This window comes from Vicugna pacos, chromosome X (genome assembly GCF_048564905.1).
Source record: "Vicugna pacos chromosome X, VicPac4, whole genome shotgun sequence".
Lineage (NCBI taxonomy): Eukaryota > Metazoa > Chordata > Mammalia > Artiodactyla > Camelidae > Vicugna > Vicugna pacos.
In genome coordinates this window covers 43,599,734-43,625,825 of record NC_133023.1, presented here as the reverse complement: position 1 = coordinate 43,625,825, position 26,092 = coordinate 43,599,734, and the positions used below count along the sequence as shown (strand labels likewise).

At 47.8% G+C, this 26,092-nt stretch overlaps 1 protein-coding gene across 1 annotated transcript; it reads left to right on the top strand.

The window, feature by feature from the left end:
• The first annotated feature begins 4,174 nt into the window (after window positions 1-4,174).
• On the top strand, window positions 4,175-25,420 carry ITIH6 (inter-alpha-trypsin inhibitor heavy chain family member 6). Its single transcript, XM_072956704.1, is given in 19 exon segments — window positions 4,175-4,267; window positions 4,364-4,478; window positions 6,698-6,903; window positions 11,662-11,778; window positions 11,986-11,994; window positions 17,250-17,409; window positions 17,445-17,447; window positions 18,150-18,293; window positions 18,296-18,630; window positions 18,632-18,810; window positions 18,812-18,969; window positions 18,972-19,406; window positions 19,409-20,176; window positions 21,960-22,055; window positions 23,091-23,123; window positions 23,308-23,421; window positions 24,380-24,757; window positions 25,223-25,268; window positions 25,270-25,420. Coding segments are annotated over 19 exon segments (3,540 nt in total).
• The last annotated feature ends 672 nt before the right edge of the window (window positions 25,421-26,092 follow it).

Sequence of the window (26,092 nt, the reverse complement as noted above, 5' to 3'; positions counted from 1 at the left end):
TACTGTATTTTTGGATAAACCTGATCACTGGATATAATGTGGATTAAAGTACTACGGGGATTTCCTGGGACTCATATATACAGAAGGTAGAGTATTCTCTGCTCCATTGGGTCCAGCAATCCTGAGCATGCCTCGTAGGACTAAGTTGTGCATTATGTTCCTAAGAGACCCTAGAGGTTGCCTCCACAGTGATTGTGTGGAATTTGAGCTCTTGGAGGCCCAACCTGAATTGGCTTGCTGTAATCTGCATCGAACTTTTGCCACTGGACACGGCAATGCTAGAGTCATGCAGTGAATCTCCAGGGTTCCAGACATGCTCTTCCCTGCCCCCACTGTATAGCAGACTCCCTATTTCCACTTGATAGTTAGGATGATTCATCCCAACCACATAGTAAACACCCTTTTTGCCTATTGGCTCAATGTCATGAGGTGCTCCAAATGGTCAGGTGGAAGTCCCAACTTCCTGTGAGTCAAATTTTTGCAAGAGTTTCACTAAGTGAACTGATGAGAGGTGTCACTCTCATTTTCACCCTTTGATTCCTAGATCCATGTGTTCTGTTTATGGGAGAAGGAACATCACATATTGGTTGTTGATTCAAAGAAATACTGAATTTTGTAGGATGGCCTTCAGACCTCATAAAATGTTGTTTCCTGTCATCATAACTAAATCTTCCATAAACCATCCCATCCTCTACAAGGACTGTTGCTTATGGGAGATGGTGTATGTGATGAGAACAGGGAAGCCCCTCATTGTTTGACTTGGCTTAACTCTCACTGTGAAATGTGTTCTTTGACCAGGAAAAAAATATATTGTTTGGAATTTTTTAATGATGTGCAAAGTGCATAAAGTAATTAGAATATCCAAAGATGATGGTGCTGATGAAAGAACCAGGGAAGGCAATTCCATTCCATTATATATGATTATTCCAGTAAGGATAAATTGATACCTGCTCCCTGATGGAAGAGGTCCAATGTAACCCCTCTGTCATTTAAGGACTTGTCAGTCTCCCCAGGAAATGGTGATATATTAAGATTTCTGCTGTTGAGAAATTGGGGACTTTACAGTGTTGACAGTGAAATCAACCTACAAGAAAGGTAAAATCCATGTTGAACTCCTGCAGAACATCCATCCCTTCTACTACTGCAGTTTTGTTCATTGACTCATCAAACAAGCACTGAGATGTTTGGAGAAAGAGGTTGACAGATTTTCACAGACTGAATCATCATGCTCCTTTTTGTAAGCATTCACATGAGACACAAATATTCTCACACTCAGCCCGTTCTGAGAGATCCGTTCACTTACTCCTCATATATATGTAGCAAAGCATTTAGACTGCTCTCTAAGTATTTTGCTGCATTATTGTTACTGCTATCAGTTCTCCAATCCAGTTCCTTCCCAGTCTCTGACCATCTGACCAGACTGTTAGCGTTGATCAGTGCCCCGGCCAGGTCACTTTCTGGATGAAGGGATCAACCAGGAGCACGTCTCTGAGTTTTGCCTTGTAGGAAGATTTCCCTTCCTTAATTCCCATCAGGGTCACACCTCAGTGGGGCTGTTAACTCCCAGTTAGTTCCTAGTTATCATGCAGTGTCAACTGCAAACCATGCTCCTGGGTTTTTTCTTCTTCAGTTAGCTGGTTATTGGGAACTCGCCACAAGGACCTAGGTATGAGCTGAGGGACAGCAAGCAGTGTGGCAGGAGTAGGGACCATGGGAATGGCGCCTCCTGTGACTTGTTTGTGCTTTCAGGACCTGCTCCAGACTGACTTTGTTTATACCACTGGTGTTTGGGGATGGACCGCTGTTACTGCCCAACTTAATGCCTTGGCAGATCAGATGCACCGAGCCCAGAATGGGCAGCTCAGTTTGCATGGTCACTTGGGGTCCATAGTTAGGTGTTCAAACTCTACCAGGGCTAGTTATTTAACATTGTTAAATTAATCATCAGGTGACAAGAGCTGTTTCTCAAAAGGAGGGTAATTATTTGACAAAGAGCATGGCTTATGCTCCAAAACTCCAGAGACCTGTGCTTTAATTCTCCAGTTGGAGCTTGTTGGAAGCTCCAAACAGCATCTCAATCTGTCACAGATGCTCAGCCAACTCACTCAACTCACTCAGACATTTACTTGTTCACTCAACAAACATCTAGTAGTGACTACGGTGTTCATGGCCCTGTACTAGGTACTGGGGTGACCTGTTCTCAAGACACGGCCAGTCCAGTGAGGAACACCGTGACAGCACCAAGAGGCACCACTAAGGGCTGTGGGAGCCCAGATGAGCAAGTGATTCCCTCTTCTGTGTATAGACATGTTATTAATCATAGATGGTGTGTGAGGAACATCTGCACAAATGCACAGATACAGACACACATCTTTATGTACAAATATAGGCATTGTGTCCACACACTCTAATTATGGATTGTGAGTCAGCAGTCAGTGTGCTCTGGTGGAAGGAACCCTTGACTGGGAGACAGGTGATGGGCGTTAGATGGCCCCAGATCCCTTACAGGGTCCCTGTGTGTCCCAGGACATGTTCCTGGCCCTCTCTGGCCTCATATCTCCTGCCTGTAACAGGCGAGCAGAGTTAACTCGCCCAGCCTGGTCCCTGTGAGTGTCACATTAGAACATGGACGAGGAGAACTCCCTGGCATACAGTAGGTGAGAGCTACTGTGCTTCACTGGGTGACAGCTGGAGGGAAAGTGCTTTGTAAACCATGCATGGTGCACAGTGCCCATGAGCGTGAAGGTTGGAGCCAGGCGTGTGCAGTTACATGAACCAGCCCTGACCAAGAGACCTCTGGCTGCAGGTGTTGCCACGGGCTAGGGTGGCTCTTCTAGTGGCCTCTGACTCTGCTCTGAGGAGTGAGAGAAGCAAGAATCAGAGGTCAGGGTCCACCTTGAGGGGAGACTGTCAGTCTGAGGGTAACAGAAAGGGAGCCAGGAGGACCGGGCCTTCTGGTGCGATGCCTGGGATGCTGCCACCTCTGCTGTGGGGGAGGCTGAGGGGCAAGCAGGAAGGTCTGGCTTTCAGTCCTGGCTCTGTTTACTAAACATGTGACCTGGGGCCCCTCTGTTCCTGTCTGGGCCTCAGCTTCCTCTTCCATAAATCAGTGATGGTAAGGCCCACCCCACAGAGCTGTCGTGAAGATTAAGCAAGGTCACAAACGTCGAAGCAGATGGGGCCGTGACTGTGCAGAGGTGTCCAATAAAAGAGAGCCCTCCCTCCCCACTGCATCTCATTTCCCACTTGTCCCACCCCAAGCCATCCTCCCAGCAAGACCAATACCTGTGCTAACAGGCCCAGGCACAGGGCCAAACACTGGGGAAAACGTGTCTATTTAGCCAGCACCCATAATGTGCAGGTCACTATTCTCGGCTGGAAAGATGAGACTCACACTGTGAGGGTCAGACACGGGCCAGAACTGGGAGAGATGGAGCCCAGGGCATGGTGACCTGCCTGGGAGGGCAGCAGGGGTCAGGGGAGGGCTTCCTGGACCAGACTGTGTAGGAGGAGATGGGCCCTGAAAGGGGTGGGGGAGGGAGGGCAGGAAAGAAGTGGTAAGTGATGGGGGACAAGTGCTGACCCTGTGATGACCTGCAGCGGGGGTTTGGGAGTGAAGCATCAGCCCTGAGTAAGGAGAAGAAGATGGATTCAAGGGTGGGGCACTTCAGGGCAGCTCTCTGTGCCAGTGATGGTCACCAGCTGACAGAGGGGACAGAGGGCAGCCTCGGTGGGGAAAACTGTGCAAGTTATGGCACAGAGTTGTGAAAAGATGAGGGGACCAGTCAGGCAGGGGCGAGGGTGCTCATCGCAGTGGGGCTGGAGGGGCAGTCAGATCTGGGAAGGCCTGAGTGTCAGGACCAGGCTCTCAGAATTGCAGATGCTGTCGGCACATGGGAGCCATTCAAGGATGGGTCAAGACTGAGTGGCTGATGGTGTGAAAGAGCAGGAGTGACCAGAACCTGCTTTTACCCTCTCATTGTGTCTCCCCAACCTTAGGACTTGGACAGTGGCCACCCCACCCACCCACGGCCCACCTGGACCAGCTCAGCCAATGCCTCTGGGTGCACAGAGCCCTCCCTACCTGCTTGCCCCGAGCTGAGAGGCCAGAGTCACCTCTGAGGTTGAGTTCACTCTCACTGTGCCAGCATATGTAGACGGAGCGGGTTGTAACATGGATGTTCATGAGATAGTAGACTGTGCAGCTCTGGATGTGGTCCTGCAGTTGGTTACCAATGTAGTGTGTGCCCATGTCGAAGATCTTGATGTAGGCAGTGGCCTGGGCTGGCCCAAGCAGGAGCAAGGGCAGCTCACGGGCTGATGGAGGGGGGCTCTTTTTGCTGTTCCCCATTTGCTCCCCTAGACTCACTCTCCACCCATGTCCATCCCACTGTGTGCTCAGGAGACTGACTTAGCTCACTGCATCTCTGGGGTCCCTTGTTCTACCAGCAAAAGGTACTGGCCCAAGATCGAGGGTGGTCAGAGGGAGAGTTTGTGATTATTTATTCCCACATCTTCCTACCCACTGGATTGTGCTTTGGCTTTGCCTAAATTCTCCTAACCACAGCCATAAGCTCCTGTGGGAAGCCCCTCTTCCATGTGGTTATAAGTCTTGTCACTTTTTTACAAGTGCTCCCTCCTCTTGGCCCTTCAGTTCTTGGGGTGGGAATGGCTTTCAATGATGCAGTCCTTGGGTATCTGAACATTCCTTGCGGGTTCCCTTAACCCTGCCCACAACTCTGAAAATTCTCTTCACTAATATATCTTCAGTTTACCCACTGAGTGTGCCATCTGTTTTTTGACAGCATTCTGAGTGATGAAGAGAGAGAATGTGAGTGAAAAGGGGAAGGAGTGAACATGTGAGTAAAGGAAACAGTGGGTGAATGTAATGTGAGTAAATGCGTGAAAGAATCAGTAATTAAGTGTGAATGAGTGAGTGACTGAATGAGCTTATCAGGAACCTTTTCCTATTTGTTCCCCTACGGGATGCAGAAGCCACGTGGCTTTCCTCAGGAGTCACCGCTGAGAGTGGACAGGCAGTGGGAGGACACTGGGAGGTGCAGCCTGCCCTAGAGGATGTTGTCTCAGGCCCTGCAGGCCAGGCAGCTGTCCTGGCTGCCAGCCTTGCTTCAAACGCCATCTCCAGGTGTTTGAAGGCCACACTGACTACATCAGAATCACTATATGAGCTGCCAGAACACAGATTCCTGGACACCACCCTCCCAGAGTCTGCTTCAGTGGGGTGGGGAGGGGGCCCCGGAATCTTCATGTCCAGCCAGATTGGAAAACCACTGATGTGGCCTACCTGCCTCTTCTGAGAGATGAGCAGACGTCACCCATATCATGCGGCCAGTCTCACCAAACTGGCTTTTGAGGACCTATCCAATTTGACCCTGCTGACCCAGAGAGACAGAGTGGAGCAGCCAGAAGAGAGACACAGACACAGACCTGGGTTCAAATCCTAAGCTGGGGCAGCGGGCAAATCACTCACTGGCTCGGCTTCACTTTTCCCATCTGCGCAATGGGGCCATGCAACCTATGGCCCATTGTGAGACTTTGAGAAAATTCCTCCCTGCGGATGACTGGTACAGAGAAACGAGGACAAGATGATCATTGCAATCATTAGCATGACTGAGCACTTACAAGGAACCAAGTATGGTTCCGAATACTTTACATAAATGATCGCACTTAATGCCCACAAAGTTTGTCCATGAATTCGGTGCTGTTCTCATTCCTGTGCTACAGATGAGGAAACTGAGGCTTAGAGAGTGTGAGCAACTTGTCCAGAGGCCCACAGACAGCATCTGAGTCCTTGGAGCCTGCACTCCTAAACCCTAAGCTATAAATGGCAGCTCCCTCCCCCTTCTCCTTAAAGGTTAAAGCAGAGGGTAGAGCCAATCCTGTGGGGATAGAACAGAACAAAGACCTCTGAAAGGAAGGAAGCCAAGGGAATGTATGTAAGCAGGCGCCTCACAGAGTTTAGGGGCTCAGTTTGCCCCTAAGCTTCCTGACAGCTGTAGCAGGAAGTGGGGGTGGGAGCAGAATTCCCTAGTTTCCATTTTCTGGAAGAAAAAAGGAGGCACAGAGACATGTCAAATGGACATTTGTCTTGGACTGAAATTCCAGAGGAGTTGATCTTGTGGTCAGCTCAGCAAACATCCGGGACCAGAAATTCATCTGTGATTTCATGAGGCGCTAAAAGGCTTATTCACACACGTGATTCTGAGAGTCAGAAGGCAGAGGGGGAAGAAAACAGATGAAATTCTATCCCAGAGAAGAATCTTGCTAGACCGCAGTGTCCCACAGCAGTAAGGGGCACGGGAGGAGACCTAGGCCCTGCCTGGGTGTCTGTCTCTCTCCACCACACACATCACGCCGTGTCTCTGGCAGGAGACCCAGGCCCCTCCAGACTCCTCCAGAGACTGGGCTCCGGGATGGGTGGCCAGTGAGCCAGGGCGAAGTTATGAGTGAGGGCCAGACAGCTGAGGGGAGGGCTGGGTCAGTCAGGCTGGGCTTTCTGGAAGAGGCAGAGCAGAGCATGAGGAGCTGGTGGTAGGATTTGGAGACGAATGTGGCATTTGGGCAGGTGGAAGAGCGTGGCAGGCAAAAGGAGCAGCAGGTGGTGCCGGGTCACTTCTCACCCTTCCCAGATATTGTCCCTTTGCACGTCCCTCTACCTGGCTTTCTGCCTGGTGAGCCCTCCATACCACCCCCCGATTCCCCACCCATGCAGGGGAAGCTGACTTGCCCCCATCCACGCAGATGGAGACAGGAGAGACCTGTGTCCGAATTACTTTCTGCCCGGCATTGCAAGACCAGTCTGCCTTCTCCAGCTCAGGCATCACGGCCAACTTCGTGGTCCAGTACGACGTAGTCATGGAGGACATCACTGGAGACGTGCAGGTGAGAGGGCCGGGGAAGGGAAAGAACGAGCCCGGGCTCTGGAGTCAGACACGCCTGGGAAACACCAGGCCTCCACATGTTGCTGACTTGGTTCTCCCTGGGGATCAGTGAGGACAAGTGAACACGACAGGATGGTGAGTAGCGACACATGACTTCACAACTTGAGAGGCACAGGTGCTCCCTCAAAGGGTTGGAGACTGGGGACTGCCTAAACTGAATCAAGCTCCTAAGAATCCATTCCTGACTGAAGCAAGTCATAGCCCACTGTTCCCCAGTCCTTTTGGAAAGGGAACCAATGGCCGGGGATTAGTCTCGCACACTTTCTGCAGCTCTGATATTCTCATGTTCTCTTGGACTTTCCTGAGGTCTCTAAATTTCAAAAATGAGTTTTGCCTCACTTGAGCCACTGGCCTACACAGAGAGCCCTTAAATTCTGAGCTCACACACTCTCAAAGAACATGCAGGGGTCCCACGCTCTACCAAATGGTTCGAGCTCTGATCCAAGACCTTGGCTTGATGACGGCAATTGCACGGCAGCCTGAGATGTGTGGTCCCAACCTGCATCTCTCACCACATCTCTCACTGCCTCCAGCACACAGACCACCCTCCAGCTGCCCCACACTGTACCACACCACTCACCATTGTCCCCAAACACCCTCCTGCTGCCCCACAGGGCACCACAACACACACCATTGTGCCAACACACCCAAAGGGCCAGTCATCTGTGTCTGAGCATTTGCCCAGCCTCTCTGCTGCCCTGGGATTGTCTTCTATCCCCTTTCTCCACTGCTCAGTGTCCTTTTCACCCTTAAAGACCTTGCCCCAGTGTCACCTCTATGATGACCCCACCCCACTCACACTTCCTCTCTCTGCTCTGGGCAAACACAGTGCTTTGGTTACACCTCTCCTCGTGTAGTTACTTATTCATTCATTCGTATGTGGACTCATCTCCACCACGCAGAAAGCTACTCTAGCCCAGTCCTGTCCCCAGTGACTCTGCAAACTCAGAAAGGAGCTGGAAACAGTCCCTTCTCTCCTACTGGAATGTCCCATCCTGAGGCAGCCTGATCCATAGAGATGTAGCAGCCATAGCATACTCTAGGTGCTGCGATGAAATCTGTAAGGGGTTATACATGAATACCACTGAGGAGGGTTTCACAAAAGCCCTTCTGAAGCAGTTGCCTTTAAGTTAGGATAGGAAAAACGGGTAGACTTTACCTCCACCTGGGTGGATAGGGTGAAGGGAATGGCATGCAGAGAGAGGGGAATGGCATGTGCAGAGGCACAGAGGTATGGCAGAGGCCTGTTGTGGAGGGGGAATAAAAGGAATTCACCCTCTAGGAGCTGAGGGTATCATGCCAGTAGGTGGCAGCAGGGGCCTCAACGTGCTGTTCTGTTGTGTGTGTGTGTGTGTGTGTGTGTGTGTGTACTGAGGTATCTGGCTGCTTGTTCATTCTTTCCCTCTCTCACCACCGCCTGGAGTAGAAGTACAGATGGAACGGATGGAATTTAAGCATTAAATAGTACAACTGATACTCCCACCCACTGTGTGCTCTGACTCCTGCATCCCCCACACCAAGAACCCCTCAATTCACCTCCCATTCCTACTGGAGTATGCCCATCTTCCAAGGCCTAGCACATCCACTGCCCGGGCACCTAATCCTGTCTGTCAGACCCACTGCTGGCTGATGTCTGGAGCCCTGAAGTGAATCACACACACACATCCTATTCACTGTCTCCAGGCGAAACAGAGAGAGACAATCAATCGTGACCCAAGATGAAGTACTTTCTCAATGACAACACTAAGTATGATGGAAGCCATCGTGAGGGTCAAGGAGGTCAGGGATGGCTCCCTGGAGGAAGTAAAGACTGCCCTGGGCCTTAAAGAATTCAAAGAAGTATACCAAGTTGGGAAGGGGGCTACCAGAAGACAAAGGCATCCTAGTAAAGCAAGTGCTGCACGGTACAACGAACGGAGGCTCGAACTATCCAGAGGTGTGTAGGGAACCACAAGTGGGTGGGAGTTCCTGGAGCATTGACTGAAGGCCCAAGAAATGGTAAGAGGTGAGACTGAAGGCCGTGAGCCCTGCAGGTGCTTGAAGAGGAACATAGAATTGATCTTGAACACGACCAGGAAGCCATGAGAGGAAATGACGTCATGAGGTCTGTGTTTAGAAAGAGCAGACTGAGCAGCTGCTGCAAAGATGCATGGATGGGAGGGGCCCCAATAAAGCAGGGAAACCAGAGAGAAAGAGGCCCTGAATCTGGGCTTTGTTAGTCTGCAACGGAGTAAGGAGGGGGGTGGACCTGAGACATATCCAGCAGATAAAACCGGCAGGAATGTGTGGCTGGTTGGATGTGGGGAGTGAGGGACACAGGAGGATTCAGGGGTGACACTGGGGTTTGTATCTGGAGTGGCCATGTGGATGGTGGTGCCTCTAAATGACAAAGACACACAAGGGCGGGATGGGAGATGGCCATGAATTTATTGTTTGCGCAGGATACGTTGGAGGCATCTTAGTCATCCAAGGGAACAGGTCCAATGGTGAGTGGGTTTGAAGTCGCGGAGGAGCAAGGGTGAAGAGCATTGGACTGATGAAAGAGCTGCCGACCCACCAGTGGAGATTCAGTGGTTGAACCCAAAAGAGGGCTGGGGACACGACCCAGGGAGCATGCTCAGAGCCAGAGGAGCAGATCCAGGATGGCGGCTGATAAGGCAGAGCTTCCCGGTCCAGGAGCTATTGCGCTCCTCAGCCCCCGGGGTATCCGGCCCCAACAACAGCCTGTTCAGGGCTCTAAATCCCCACCACTTCCCTCCATTGTGCTGCACAGAGGTAGTCGTTTTCTTTGCATGTCGTGACTGCAAATTTTTAGGCAACGCTGCTCATGAGGCAGGGGGAGAAATGGAGCCCAAGAAAGACACGGAATCAGACGACCCAGAGAGCTGGGAGGAGAATAGGAGAGTTCACCGTCTCAGTATCCCAGGGGAAAAGATTCCTCTGAGGACCAAAAGCGATTGTCCACTGTGAAATACATCAGTGAGGTGCAGTGTGCTGAGAAGCGAAATGGTGTTTGGAAACCAACTGGTCATTGCAGCCTTTGCGGAGAGAAGGATCAGCGTTGGGGGTGGGATCCAATCTGCAGTGGGCAGAGGAGTGAAGTGGAAGTGAGGAGAACATTGCAGCTGCCCAGGTCATTACCTGGGCACGCTACCGGGAGGAAAGGAGCTGGTTTGAAGTTTGGGTGGGGTTGGGATCAATGGGACTTGTCTTAGTGGATGGAGGAGACACACAGGGTTTTCTATCGTAAAGAAGACCCAGTGTGGTGTGTGGGCTGGGTTGAGAGGAGTCTGGCTGGTGGCAGAGGCATGGGAGGCTGGGAGTGCATGGGGTCAGGGCAGGATTGTTTTGTCTTGTGGTAGAGGGAAGAGGCTTATGGGTATGTGGAGTCTGCGCAGGGGTGGGGTGGGCAGTCCAAGGGACATGACCTGCTGCCCTTAATTTTCGTCATGAGGAGGGAGGGGAGGCATTTCCTGAGACTGGAGTGGCATGACAGCTGAGGGGAGTGTGAGAGGTTGGTGACCTGGGTCATGCCTCTGGTTTACAGGATGTGAGGTGTGGGGCCACGTGGGACCGTGGAAAAGTAGGAATGTGATTTTTCCCAGAAGCGCTCACCTACCCAGGTATGGGAAGGACACAGAAGGGCAGCTGGGCTCTGCCTTTTTGGGGGCAGTTGCAGGATGGTTGACCCAGGCCTCGGGGAACTGCTGTAGAGCGCCGGGAGAAAGTGGAGACCGAGCCCACGCAGGCACCTATGAATTGATTCGATGGCTGAGGTGGAGAGGAAGAGCAAGGTGCCTCTGCCCTGGATAACCATCTCCTTCTCCTCTCCACAGCCTGCCCCGCCACTTGCCCTCCAAGAGAGGAGGAGATGGTGTGTCCAGCCTTGTGATCAGAGAATGTCTGAGTGGCAGAGAGGAGAAGAAGCTGGTGATCCAGGGCAGAGCCTCCTTCAGGCTGTGCGCCGCACAGACCCTCAGCAAGCCTATACTTGCTTGCCTAGCTGAGCTGACCCTGGTCCCGGGGGCCCTCCCAGCTCCCCTCTCCCCTTCCCTCAGCTGTCCCAGGCTCCAGGCTCTGCAGAGGCAGAGATGCAGTGGGGGGAGGGGGCCAGCAGCCAATCACATCCCCGACTGCCCAAGGCATCTGCACCTGGTCTATCCAATCCCCTCTGAATAAACAGCTCACTCAGCCTCTGCTCCCTCCTCCCCTCCCTGCTCTGCCCAGCAACAGCAGCAAGGAGGTTTAAGGAGGACAGGGAGGCCCTGCAAACTCCCAGGCCCTGGCAGCCATGAGGCTGGGCCTCAGGCTCACTCTATACAGGGAGGTTAAAACAATACTTAACGGTTCCTGGAGCCCAGGCAAAATGTCCCTCGGGGCCCTCAAGACTGTGCAAGCCCAGCTCTCCCAGACAGGAACTCACATATTGCAGAGATCCTGGTCCTTGGCGCCTCGGGCCACAAGCCAGTCTCATTCAGTCCACAGCTCAGGGGCAGGCTGTGGGCTGGCAGCCTGACCAGCAGAGAGACAGTTCTGGTGGAGGAGATGGACAATGGACAAACGGTTGCACAAATGCCTAGTCAGTAGCCACAGTGACAGGCCTAGGAAGGAAAAGAGCAGGGTGTTATGCAGGAGAGTAAGAGAGAACCTGATTTAGACTGACTTCACAGTTCTTGTCGTTTCCCTTCTTTTTGTGCAGATTTACGACGGTTATTTCATTCATTACTTGGCCCCCAGAGGCCTCCCCGCTGTTGAGAAAAACGGGGTGTTTGTTATTGACGTGAGCGGCTCCATGTTCGGTACCAAGCTGAAGCAGGTAACAGGGACCCTGGGGATCTCTCCTAGCTCTTGTTTGAGAAAGGTCAGAAAGCGCAGAGTGCTGGGGCAGTGGTTCCCTGGGACAGACACCCTGCCATCCCATCACCCTTGCACCTCATAGGTCTAGGCCTACCTTAGCGTCCTGGCGCCTTATGTATCAGGAGTCATGTAGACCTGGAGCCACAGAATCCTAGGAACGCTGAAGCATAGGACTGTGGGGTTGGAACCATCGAGAGCCTCAACCACAAACCCCTAGGTCTCATGAGGGCCCAGAGTCATAGAACTTTTGAGCTAGAGTAGTCTGCCATCAGAAAGCCTGCATCAGAAACAGTAAAACTTGAGTCACTCTAGTCTCTGAAGCATCAAGGGGCCACAGGTTTGTTTTGGTTTGGTTTCTGACTACAAAGGCAGAAAAATACAGTGCACTGGTATTATGGTGCTTACAAACCAGAGTCCTGGTTCCATCTAGGCTTCAATCAATACCCCTTCTACCAGAGCACCCTTGAATCAGGATACTGGAGTTGTAGACCAGAGAGATTTGGACTTTAGAACCTGAATCCATACAGTTCCGGCTGCAATATTTTCAAGCCATAGTACACTGGGCCTCTAGATTTAAGGCTCAGGTGTCCTGGGATAGCGAAGCCCTTGTTCTTTGATGTCCTCAACCACAGAGCCTCTGGGATGTAACACTAACTGACATGTGTTTTATCAGCGTGTAACCAAACTGGAAGAAGGGAAGTATTAAAAACTCTCCCTCCAGCCTTTAGTATATGACAAGGATATACCCAACTCCAAATCTTTTTGTTTTCCTGTCTCATCTAATGCAGGAGAAAAGCTGAAGAGCACTCATGAAGGTCATATTCCAGAGGCACAGGTGCTCTAAAAGCCTAGAGAACTATGGAATGCTTCTTCTCCCCCCCAGTGCATGGCCACCATATCAACTGAGTTCCTCTGTAAAAACAGTAGGTTACAGTTAAAAGAACTGGAAGCCTATATTCTATTTACGAGTCTCTAGGGAAACTCAAGACAACATTAGAGACAAAAACAGGGACCCTAGAAGCAATTTTAGCCACTGACACCTGCAACTGCAGCAACTATCAAACACAACCTAACTCCAATCCAGATAAGCATAGAATCTCACAATGAAGGCCTATTTACCTCTGTTCCTTTTACCTCATACCTCATACCTCATATCTGGCTTTCAACAACAACAAAAAAAATGCATGCCAAAAGGAAAAGCACAGTCTAAAAGTATAAATTAAGCATTAGAACCAGACTGATATGGCAGAGTTTTGGAATTATCAGACCAAGAATTTAAAATACCTTTGACTAATATGCTAAGAGTTCTAATGGGAAAAGTGTACCACCTGCAAGAACAGATGAGAAATGTAAGCAGAGTTTGATACCATAGCAGAGTCAAAAGGAAATGAAAGAATTATAAAACAATGTAACTGGAATAAAGAACGTCATTGCACAGCTCATTAGAAGACTGAATATGGCCAAAGAAAGAACCAATGAGCTAGAAGATACAACAATAGAAACTTCTCAAACTGAAAAACAAAGAAAAAAGAGAATGGAAAAAAAAACAGAATATACATGAACTGTGTACAATTACAAAAGTGTCACATTTGTGTAGTGGGAATACCATAAGGAGAAGAAACAGAGAAAATAATAGAAGAAATATCTGAAGGAATAACAGACACAAATTTTCCAAGATAAATCACATCCATCAAATCACATGTCCAAGAAGCTCAAAGAATACTAAGCAGGATAAATGCCAAAAGATATACATGCAGGCATATCTTATCCAAACTGCAGATAATCAAGGACAAAGAGAAAATCCTGAAAAAAAAAGCCCACAGAAAATAACATCTTACTTAGAGAGGAATAAGAATAAGAATTATATTGGGCTTCCCTTGAGGAAGGAAAAAGGAAAAAGAAAGTGACGTGAAATATTTAGAATGTTGAAGGAAAAAGCCACCTGCTTAGAATTCTGTATATAGCAAAATTGTCCTTCCAAAGTGAAAAATAAAGGCCTTATCAACCAAACAAAAATTGAAAGAATTGTCACCTGTAGGCCTGCCTCACACAGCTAAATGTTGAAAGAATGTCTTTGTAGGGAAGAGAAATGTGGTAGCTCAGATACTTGAATCTACATAAAGAAAGGAAGATTGTTAGAGAAAGAATAAATAAAGGGAAAATAAAATATTTTACTTTTTAATCAGTTGATCTAACAGATAACAATTTCTTCAAAACAATGGTAGCAAAAATGTATTCAGTGAATATAGCTTATTGATAAATGAAATTAATGACAACAATGTGATAAAAGACAAGAGACAGGAATGGACTACTCTCTCAAAAGGTACTTGCACTATACGTGAAGCTGTATATTGTTATTTGAAAGTGGACTTGGAAAGAAAAAAAGAAAGTGGACTTGGATTAGTTGTAAGAGCATATTGCAAACTCTAAGGCAACCACTAAGAAATTTTTTTCTAGCATAACAGATATTCTAAGGGACAAGAGAAAGTGGGATCATACAAAACACTTGATTGAAACCAGAGAAGGCAGAAAAAGAGTAGGAAACAAACAAACAAACAAAAGAACAAGAGAAATGAATTGAAAACAGTTAAAAAGATAGCAAATATTACTCTAACTATATCAGCAATCACTTTAACCATGAATTGACTAAATATAACAACTAAAAGACAGAAATTGTCACTGTTAATTAAAACTAAACAAAACAAAAACAACAAACAAAAAAACAAGACCCAACTATGTATTTTCTATAAGAAATTCATTTTGAATATAAAGACACAGATAGATGAAAAGTAATGGGATGGGGAAAAAAAACATATACCATGATAACACAAATTGAAAACTGGAGCAGCTATATTGATTTCAGACAAATTACACTTCAGAGCAAGTAAATTGTCAAGGATAAATAAATGTATTATATGATGGCAAGGCAGTCAAGTCTCTAAGAAGACACAACAACCTTTAATGCATATGCACTTAACAATAGAGTGTCAGAATGCATGAGACAAAACTTGATAGAACTGCAAGGAGAAATAGACAAATCTACTATAAGTTAGAGACTTCAACTTGCCTATATCAGAAATGGACATATCCAAATCTGTAAGGACACCCTTGAACTGAACAGAATCATCACTCGATTGGATCTGATTGACATCTACACAATGCTTCATTCAACAACAGCACAATACACATTTGCCTCTAGCTCAAACAGAACTTTTGCCAAGACAGACTATACTGTGGGTCATAAAATACACCTTAACAACTTTAAGAGAACATAAATCATACAAAGTATGCTTTCAGATTAAATGGAATAAAAGTAGAAATTAGTAACAGAAAGATGGCTGGAAAATCTCTAAGTAATAGGAGAGTAAATAACATACCTCAGAAAACATAATCTGTCCCTGGATAACAGGAGGTTCTCAGGAAAGGCTATCCTCTATCTCTCAGCCTTCTCAATGAAAACAAGAATATTGTGCTCAGTTCCTGATGTCAGAATATGTGACCTATCTCCTGAATTCATCTTATGGCAGGAAAGATTCTGATCCACTTAGAAGCATTCAAGATATCTTCTGTCAGTTTAAGATGTAGAAAAAGGCAGGCCACAAGTATCCTTCCTGTGGTTTCTAGAATCCATACTGATATAAAGGGTTGAAGGTATATATTGTGCTTAAAATCACTGGATTTAACACTTCCAAAATATGGATTTGAGTCCCTGGTACATCAATGACTAGCTATGTGACCTTGAGCAAGTCACTCTGCCTCTCTGAGCCTCAACATCATCACCTGTAAAATGGGGATAACATTAGTACCTTCTTCACTGTGTTGCTGTGAGGATGAAATAAGCTGATGCATCTAAAGTGTTTAGCACAGTGCCTGGAATATAGCAAGTGTCCTATAAATGTTACCTAATACTAGAACCTACATACTCCATTCCCTGAACCTCCTATGTGCCTAGCCCTATAGTAAGTATTGTCATGGAGAAGAGAGCCCAGAGGAAGTAGCATTCTAAGCCCTGTTCTCAGAGGGCTCAATATCTGTATGGAGAATGAAAATATCTCAGCAAGACAGTCAGCAAATAGAGTGAGACAGGAAATGCTTAGGTGCAAAGGGTGTAGATCAGAGTAGTCAACCAAGGAAGGGCTGCCCGGACAAAGAGTAACTAAAGAAACAATGAAGATGTGAATAAGTGAAGGGGACATAGGATGGTCTGCATCTAAAAGGCACAACAAGAGCAAAGCTATAGAGACGAAATGGAATATAGGTTATCTGGGGGCTGGTGAGAAGACCAGTCAGGAAGAAATGGAGGGTGAGGTAGAAGAATAGATTAGATAGAACAGAACTAAAGCATTCAAAGTCATAGAAAGGTAGCTATAAATACCTGAAATCATAAAGCTCTTAAAGTTTAGGTCCCTGGAATCATTGAATCCTGGGTTTTGGGTGCTGGGGGACACACAGAAGTGGGCCAGTGTCGTGGTAAATAAAAGTATTTACAAAAGGCAAGGAGAAGTTTAAGAACAAAGGAAAAGTTTGATAGGTATGCTGCTACAGGCAACAGTGGGCCACACAGACAAGAGGTGCTTGCGTGTCCCCTGAGTGTGAATGTTCAGGGTCTTTTAGTGAGGAAGGGGCTGTAAACACGAAGGTCTAGGGGAACAGATTTCTGATTAGCTATAAGTGAGGTAAGGGGCTTTGGTATATGGGAGGATAGTGGATTTACAACTCCAGTAAGATGGAGATGTGGGCTGACACAATGAACGTAGTGGAATTTATGATTCCAGTAAGGAGAAGACATGGGCTGAGACAAGTCAGCCTGAGCTACGGTGAGGCTAGTCATTTCCCAGGGCTGCTAATTCTGCTAAGGCAGACACCCAACAAAGAGCAGGAAGACACCTAAGGGCTAGAAGTTTGAGGGAGTCACAGGGCCTCAGTAGGCACCAGTTGGCACTGCAATGGCACAGGAACCATAGAACACATGAATCCTAGCGCTCTGAAAACACAGAGCTTGAACCTTCTAGACCACCTCTGTCCAATAGAACCTTTTTGATGATGGAAATGTTCTAAAGTTCTGAGATGTCCGATACAGTAGCTACTGGCCACATGTGGTTATTGAACACTTGTAATGTGGCAACTGCAAGTGAAGAAACCAAAATTTAAATGTTTTCTTTAATTTAACTAACTTACATTTACATTTAAATAGCTACTTGTGACTAGCAGTTACCATTGGACAGTGCAGGTCTAAGCTTTGGGCCATACTGCTTAAAGAGCATTTTTGACCTGAGAATCCTAGATTTACAGAGTACTGGAGTCAGAGAATGTTAAAACCATACATCACTTAGACCTTAGTACCTTGTATAGAAAGTCTTTCAGTCTTGAACAAGACCTCAAGTCTTGGTCCATCTCCTTCACTTCATCTATATCCCACGGTCTAAAAAGGCCATGAATGTGATCCTTTGTAACCTGCGGGCCAGTGACTACTTCAACATCATCTCCTTTTCTAACACTGTTAGTGTCTGGAAAGCTGGAGGCTCCATCCAGGCCACCACTCAGAATGTCCACAGTGCCAAGGACTACATGGGCCACATGGAAGCTGATGGTGTAAGTGTTAGACTTACCCACCCAGATGGGCAGGCTGTGGTGACATGGGAAATTCTTGAAACACTCCCTTCATTCCATCATCCACCTCACCTTTCACAATGCCTGAAATATCACTATTACTCTTTACACAGATAGGTCCCTTCATCTTTCTGTGTTCGTTTTCCTAGTGGAAAGAGCACAGCTCATTCTCCATGTATTTTAGGGCACATTCCTCTTTGGGCCTGAGTTTCCTCCCCTTTAAAGTGCATACTCAAAAGAATTTGCTGAAACTTTTGTTGTATTTATTTTTATCAATAATCTAGCTATTTATTTACAAGCATTTGAGCAAAGTGCTGCCCTGATTTGGGCTTTTGATCAATCCTCTCTCAGTTAATTACTGAAATGTCCTTCACCCACCACCTCCTGATGACTCAGCACTTTCTGCCCCTGTGCATGGAGGTGGGGATGCTATCCTTGGGGAGCTGCCAATCAGACTAGAGAATCAGACATTCCCCCCAGGAAACAAGCAAAGCAGTCTGAGACAGGGAGTGGTAAAAGCAAAGGACATGTGGGCCCCACTGTCAGATCTCAGGGAGCTTGTGTAGGGGTGGGGAGTTGGAAAAGATAAGCAGTGGAAACAGTCTAAGCAAAGATAAGGAGATATGACTGAGCCTGGGAAGTTGGCGAGGTGCCCAGTGTGTCTGGAATGGGGGTAGAAGTTACTAGAAAAGATGGTCTCACAGTCTGCTCTCCAATTAGGGACTGACATCAATGCATCTCTCCTGGCAGCTGCTTCAGTGCTGAACCATAGTAACCAGGAGCCTGGGAAGGGTCCCAGTGTGGGGAGGATCCCTCTCATCATCTTCCTGACAGATGGGGAGCCCACAGCCGGGGTGACGACCCCAGTGTGATCCTCTCCAACATCCGGCAGGCACTGGGCAACAGGGTGTCCCTTTCCAGCTTGGCCTTTGGGGATGATGCTGACTTTCCCCTGTTGTGTTGCCTGTCCCTGGAGAACTGGGGAGCAGCCCGGCGCATATATGAGGACACCAACGCAGCCCTACAGATGGAGGGCCTCTATAAGGAGCTCTCCATGCCTTTGCTGGCAGACGTGCATCTGGATTACCTGGGCAGTTTGGTTGGGGCCTCCTTTTGGGCCCTTTTCCCCAACTACTTTGGTGGCTCAGAGCTGGTGGTGGCAGGCCAAGTGCAGCCAGGCAAGCAGGAACTGGGCATCCACCTTGGCAGCCTATGGCCCTAAGGGTCAGCTTCTTGTGGCCCACCACAGTGAGGTGGCCACCAACAGCAGCCAGAAAGTCTTTGGTTGCCCAGGGGAGCCAGCCTCCAATGTAGTCCACTTCATACGCCACCTCTGGGCTTATGTCACCATTGGAGAGCTGCTACAAGCATGTTTCCAAACCCACCACTCACCAATTACTGGCTGCCAAAGTCCTCAACCTGTCCCTGGAATACAACTTTGTCACATCTCTGACTTCACTGGCCATGGTGCAGCCCAAAGAAGTCAGTGAGGAGGCCAGGAGACAGACTTCCACCACAGATGGACCAGGCACCATCATGCCTCATCCACTAGCAGGCAAAGCCTAGGGGCAGGCACAGCCCAGCCAGCCTTGGTGTCCAAGGTTTCTCCCAAACCAAGGCTTGTGAAACCAAAGTTCTACTTATCCTCAACTACTCCTGCCTTTACAAAGAAGATGCCTAGTTCCAAGGAATTGGAGCCATTGGGTCATTGCCTTTGTACCCTATCCACCCTTGCACACTGAAAGCCCAAATTTCTGGCACAACAGAATTCTGGCACCTTGGCTCAACCAATGCTCAGGGTGAAACCTGATGCCCTTGTGCCCTCAAATTCTGGTGCCATATTGCTTCTGAAGTCCAATATGCCATTACACCAGAATCCTGATACCCTGTTACCCATGAATTCCAAGACACAAGTCTCACCTCTGAATCCGGGCATCCCAGCCCAGCCCAAAGCTGGCACTATGAAACATATTACTCCCAACCTGGTGCTCCATCACAACCTAAACTAGATGCCTTATCACACCTCCAGCCTGGGCTACTCACATCACAGTCACCCAAAAGCCTGTCACAGCCCTGGCCTAGAATGTCCACACATCAGATTCTCAAAAACCCACCACACATCAGAACAAGGGTTCCTGCTCCCAAGACCCCAAACAACCTGCTGTACCCTAAACCTGAGATCTTCTTACCCAAGACCCCTAAAATCCCATCACCTCTTAAACCTAGTGCCCCACTTCACCAAATTTCCCTAGGCTTATCACTTTCCAAACCTAGGACCCTAATCCCCAATAAACCCCAAACCCTATTATCCACTAGACCTGCCAAACTCAGGCGCCCACCTCCTCAGAGCCTAAGCACACTCCCAAGCACAATCTTAAGCCCCAGCAGTACCATGACCATTTCTGTCCTTGGAGAACCCCTCCCTACTCCCTTTCACCCCACCCTGCCCTCTCTGCTACCCCCTGGGAGGCTCTGGCATCAGCATGACCTGCTGATGGAGCCCCAAAGCACCAGGCAAATTCTGGGACCATCTGCATCAGGAGTCCGGACAATGGGCCTACCCAACAGCTCCAGACTTATTCCAGAAGGCAGCCCCCTAAACCTGCCAGCCTTGCTGCCTTCTAGCACCCTCCCTGAGGCAGTCAGCCTGCTCCTTCAGCTGCTGTCTGAGTCAAGGGTGGAGTCCAAGTTCACGGAGTCTTTGAATCCACTGGCTTTCTGTACCTTCTTCATGCCTGGCAAAGATGGTGAGCGCCACGCGCAAGAAGTCAAGCCACAAAAGGGCTGTATGAATAGCAAACACCAGGAACTGGAAGTGTACAAAGCTCTGCAGGTTCTTGTGATTAAAGCTGCTTGTCTGCTTGCTTGCTTTGAGACTTTGAACCAGCTACTTAACTTCTCTGGGCCTCATATACAGGCACAGAATTAGAGGCCCTGGGAGAGGAGGGGTGTTAAGAATGGGGAATACACATAAATGAACTGGCCAGGCTGTGGCTTTGACATTTGCTTTGTTGGACAAAAGACTTTCTCATGCTTCTCAAGCAGAGAAGGGGTGTGGGGTTATAAATGGTAGCATCACTGGGCAACACTGGTCTGATAGGTTCTTATGTGCTCAATGAAAAGGATATAAAAACTGGGGAAGATGCTGCAATTAATTTCCAAGACTGTGAAGTAATAACAGTTTACACTTTTTAGCTCTTCCTACATGCAGATACTGCTCTACATATTGTACCTGTGTTCCTCATTTAATCCTCACAAAAAATGTTAATATCTGCATTTTACACATAGGGAAACTGAAGCCCAGAGAAGTGAAGTAACTTATTCCATGTCACACAGCTAGTAAGAGATTTGAACTTAATCTGGTCCAGTGTTGAATGTGATTCACCACTTCACTATTCTGCCTTCCTGAGAGGAGAGATGTTTCCTGGGTGACCTTATAGGGCAGGATTAAAACCACTTGGTGGTGTTAGTAAGTCACAGAGATATAAATTTGGGAATGATATCCTTGACATAGCCTTCTCCTTCACCACCCTCCCTCCCAATATCCTATCCATCTTGAATTCATGTTATCTAATGTATTTGTCAAATATACCCACTTCTCACCACCCCAACTGTCACAATTGTAGGGCAGACTACCATTGTGTCTCACCTAGAAAACTACTCCAACTTCCTCACTGGTCTCCTTGCTTCTTCTCTTGAGAGATTCTCTTGGTCATTTTCCACCAGCAGCCAAAGGGGTCATTTAAAAACAAAGACCATTTCACATTTCTTCCCTACTTAACACCCCTCAAGGGTTTCCCATCACACCTAGAATAAAGTCCAAAGTCTTCTTTATGGGCTACAAGGCCCTACATGCCTTCTCTCCCATACCCCTCTGAACTCAAGCCCCACTGGCTTTTTCTCTGTTCCTCCAATGGGCCCTACTCCCATTCCTGCCTCCACTCAGGGACCTCTTCCAAGCTATTCCCTCTGCTTGAAAATCACTCTGACTTGCCTTGCCCTGTCCTCTTCCTACCACCCTCATCTCTTCTATTACCCCTCGAACTCCAGCTCATGCCTTAGACTTCAGCTCAAATGTCCTCAACACTTTCACTGCCCCAGACTATGTAAAGTATCTGCAAGTCCCTCAGTCAACCTATAATTTTTTTTCTTATAGCATTTATCACCATTGGTAATTATAATTTCATTCATGTCTGCCTCCCTAACTAAAATAAGAGTGTCACCAGGTCAGGGATTATGACCACCTTTTCCACCATCATATCTGTGATGCTTGAAGAGTGCCTGAATGAATAAATAAATGAACAAATGAATGTGTGCATAAATGCTATAAGGAAGAATTTTGAGCATAACTGAGCTTGAAAGACTAAGATGCTATAGAACACATAAGGCCTGTCTTGACAATGTGCAGGTCAGATTTGGAAGCTAATGAGGACTCTCCTGGTCAGAGGGAAGGTGTGCCTTTTGATGGACTTAAAGTATCTTTGTCCTGAGAGTGTGAAAGATTTTTTTTATTACTTTTATGCTTGGCAGGAAATCCACACTGGGATGGCCATTCTGAGGAGATCCTGGGGGGAGCTGGAGGCAGCATGGAATCTCAGGGAAGTTCTGCAGGACTAGCAAAAGGTGAACAAAGAGCTCCCCTGACAAAGATCCCTGAGCTTTCATTTCCGTTCAATTAGAATTCTCATAAGAATTGTGTGAGCCCAAAGGAGGAGCAATGTATTAGTTTCCACTGTTGCATAATAAATTACCACAAACTTAGTAGCTTTAAAACAACACCTATTAATTATCTCACATTCTATGGGCCAGAAGTTTAGGCACAATTTAGTTAGGCTCTCTGCTCAGGGCTTCACAAGACTAAAATGAAGGTGTCTATAAGACTGAGTTCTCTTACTCTTCCATGTTCATTCGAGTGGTTGGCAAAATTCAGTTCTCTGTGTTTGTAAGACTGAGATTCCTGTTTCCTTGCTGATTGTTGGCTCTCAGCTTCTAGAGGCCACTTGGACCATGTTCAGGTCCTAAACGTTTCCTGCATTTCTTGCCATGTGGCTTCTTTGTGTCATCAAAGAGAATCTCCCTCATGACAAATCCTTCTCATACATCAAATCTTACCTGTCTCTGACCTCCAGACCCAGATTTAAAGGGCTCAGGCAGATCTGGCTAATCTTCCAATTTTGTCAGCTGCACCACAGAACATAACTTATTTGTAAGAGTGATATCTCATCATATCAGTCCTGGGGATTTTACAGGGTGAGTACACTGGGGACTCTTAGGGGCCATCTTAGAATTCTACCTACTACAAGCAAAGGGCAAGAGAAAATAAATAGCAATTGAGTTGGCCTGGAAGGATAAGTAGAAATCAGTTCTTGGTAATTAAGGGAAAGCAGAACATTCCAGGTGGCAGGATAAAATAGAAGCAAATGATCACTAGCAAAACAAGCCAGGGCACTCAAAAGAATAGTCAGTTCAGCTGGGCTGGAGCATACAGAGAAGACTAGACAGCTAGGCAGGGACTAAATTTCAGAAAAGACTTAAATGCTGAGCTCAGGAATTTGGGCTTTATCTGGAAGGAGGTGACTGAGAGGCCAGAGGGTCCCAGAGTTCCTAGGAATGTTATAGATCAGTCTCTTACCAACACAATCTCCCTTTAATTTGTAAGCTTGTTACCAAGCATCTTCACCTTCTCATCCTCGGGTAAGCCAGCCACTCTCACTGTCCTGTTTGAGTATAGGCCAGTTTGTGCAGTGGGACTGGGACTGGGCTGCCTCTCTAGGGAAATAGACATGGCCCTCCACCTTCCCCTCCTCTTTCCTTCCCTCTCCTCCTCTCCCACTCCTTCTAGGGCCATAAGTTCAGAGTTGTGTCTCCCGCCTTGCAGTGGATGGGGACCCCCACTTTATGATCCATATCCCACACTTGGAAGAGAGGATTTGCTACACACTGGGCGGGCGCCCAGGGGATCTGCTGCAGCTCATAGATGACCCAAAGGCAGGTGAGAGCCCCAAGGACTCCACCCCTTATAACTTTACAGTCAGATATACATATAGCAACACACTCAGACGTTTGTGGACTAATACAAACACATGGCAGTGCACCTCACTAACACACAAGTACATACCCAGACACGTAAAACACACACAAATATACTCTAACACCAGGACAGATACACACATACAGACACACACACACACACACAGCAGGGCATATAGTAAACTCACACAAATACACACCCAGGAACACATATTTTGACATTTTTCACACAGTAACACATAAATGACAGACAATACATGCCTAGATATACACAATGATACATACATCAACACACTCAGACATATGTGCACTGATACCCCCAGATTCATCCCAATACACAGGAATTTAGCACACACAAGCACACATATTCTGCTACTATAGACATATGAAACACACTGATGCACCCAAATACCATGACACACACTCAGATGCATGCACACTGACACCTCCAGATACACAATATGTACCAACACACAACCAGACACACACAGCATAAACTATTCACCAAGACGTATAATACCAGCATATCCAGAGATGCATATAAACATACAACCAAACAATTACACACGCTACCATAGTGCCTTCCCTAAATATCAGATGCACTGATACGCCCAGAGATACTCATATGAACAGAACCAAACACACATATTTACACACCCAGAGGCAAACACATACATGCAAATAGCCCCACAAGGGTAAGCATGCACACATATGCATATGTGCCCACACCACACAGGAAGGAGCAGTTGGATATGCTGTGGTAGAAGCACTTTCCTCAAGAGCTAGCTCTTTAACCACAGATCTGCAGTACTTCATCTGGACTTCAATCCCTGAGACTTCACCCCTGCCTGTGCTGTGGGTGACCATGTGAATGACCATGTGAAAGTCTGTGCTCCCCACATGCATTCTTTTCCCTCCAGGGCTGCATGTGCGTGGACAGCTGCTTGGGGCACCATCAAGGCCAGGCCACAAAGACCAGATCCGCACCTACTTCCAGATCATCACAGTTACTGCAGACAAACTCCGGGCCTACACTGTCACCATTACCCGCAGCTCCATATCTGTGCGAGGCAAGGGTACCTTGTTCCTGTCCTGGGACCAGCCTGTCCTACTGAGGAGGCCCCAGCTGGAGCTCCATGTGGCTGCTGCAGCCTGCCTCACCCTTCGCCTTGGGCCCCACCTCAAGTTTCTAGTTCTCTGGCACTGCTACAGGAACCCCAGCACCCTGCAACTACCCAACCTGGGGTTCTGTGTGGTCAATGGCTCTGGTCTCAGCCCCTCAGCCCATGGCCTGCTGGGTAAGTGCTACTGAGGCTGAGAGGGGTCAGGGAGCACCAGTCCCAAGAGAGACCCTGCAAGGGTAAAAGGCCAGTAAGCCCCCAGCACCCTGACCTCCAAACCACAAACAGGAATCAGAGCCAAGCTCTGCCCTTGGGGAGCACCTGGTCCAGAGAGAAAATAGATCAGACATGATTTTTTTTATTTCCTCTGAGTCTTCCCACTCCTCCAATCTGCCTTGTCATCTCCTTGAAGGACTGTACCCCTTCTGCTGCCATCTCATCCACCCTGGCTCTCTACTTTCATACTACACTCCTGTCCCATCTGGCTCAACATTTCCCACAATGCCCAGCCTCTTCCGTCCCCCTTTGCTGCCCATCTTCCCTCTCATTTTTCCTTCTAGGTTTCCTGCTTTAGGATCCTTTCAGAGCTCTCAGTGGGACTCAAACCACTACCCTTACTGGCGCTGCATCTCTTTCCCTTAGGGCAGTTCCATCATGCAGACATCCAGCTGGTGGCAGGGCCTATGGGGACACCAAGGCCCAGATGTGCCTGTGGTCCTAGGCAAGAGGCTGCTGAAGGAATCACTGAGGCTGCTGCCCCGCTAGGCTTCCTGCTGGCTGGTAAAATGCTCTCATGTACAGCAGCTGCTGGGCCACCTCTACCTTGCCTATGTCATGTGATGGCCCCTGAATCCCAGAGCCAGGAGACCTGAGTTTGAGAGACCCAGAAGCCAGGGCATAGAGTGACCCAGGAACAAAGACCTAGGGACATGGAAACACACAGGGACACAGACACACACACTCACATATGCTCTAAGTGACACATACACAAAGACACACAAACTCACAGAGATGTGCAGATCGATACACTTAGAGGCTTAGGGATTCCTGCCTCTTCACAGTCCTTAGAGTCTTCAGTCTCTACTCTCTTCAATACAATCTCCACAGCAGCCTTAAAAGTGACTTCCTTAAAACAAAACAAAAAAAAATGAGTCACCAGTCCTGCTCACAACCTTCTCTGGTTCCCATGGCATATTTAAGCCTCTTGCAGTTCCCCTAACAAACTATGCTGTCTCCTACCACTGGGCCTTCTTATGTGCTTTTTCCTTCTGCATGGGACTCCCTTCCTTGGCTTCATGTAGGTAAATTTTACACATCCTTCAAGTCTTAGTTGTCATTTTCTCTGTGAGTCCTTCCCTGACCCCTTCTATAGATTGAGTTTGGTCCCCTCCTGTTTTCTCCTAGCCCATCCCACTCCATTCAAGCTCACTTATCATACTATGTAATAATCATCTATTTACTTGTCTGGATCCTTGACTTAGACTGTGAGCTTTTTGAGAGCAAGGACATTTT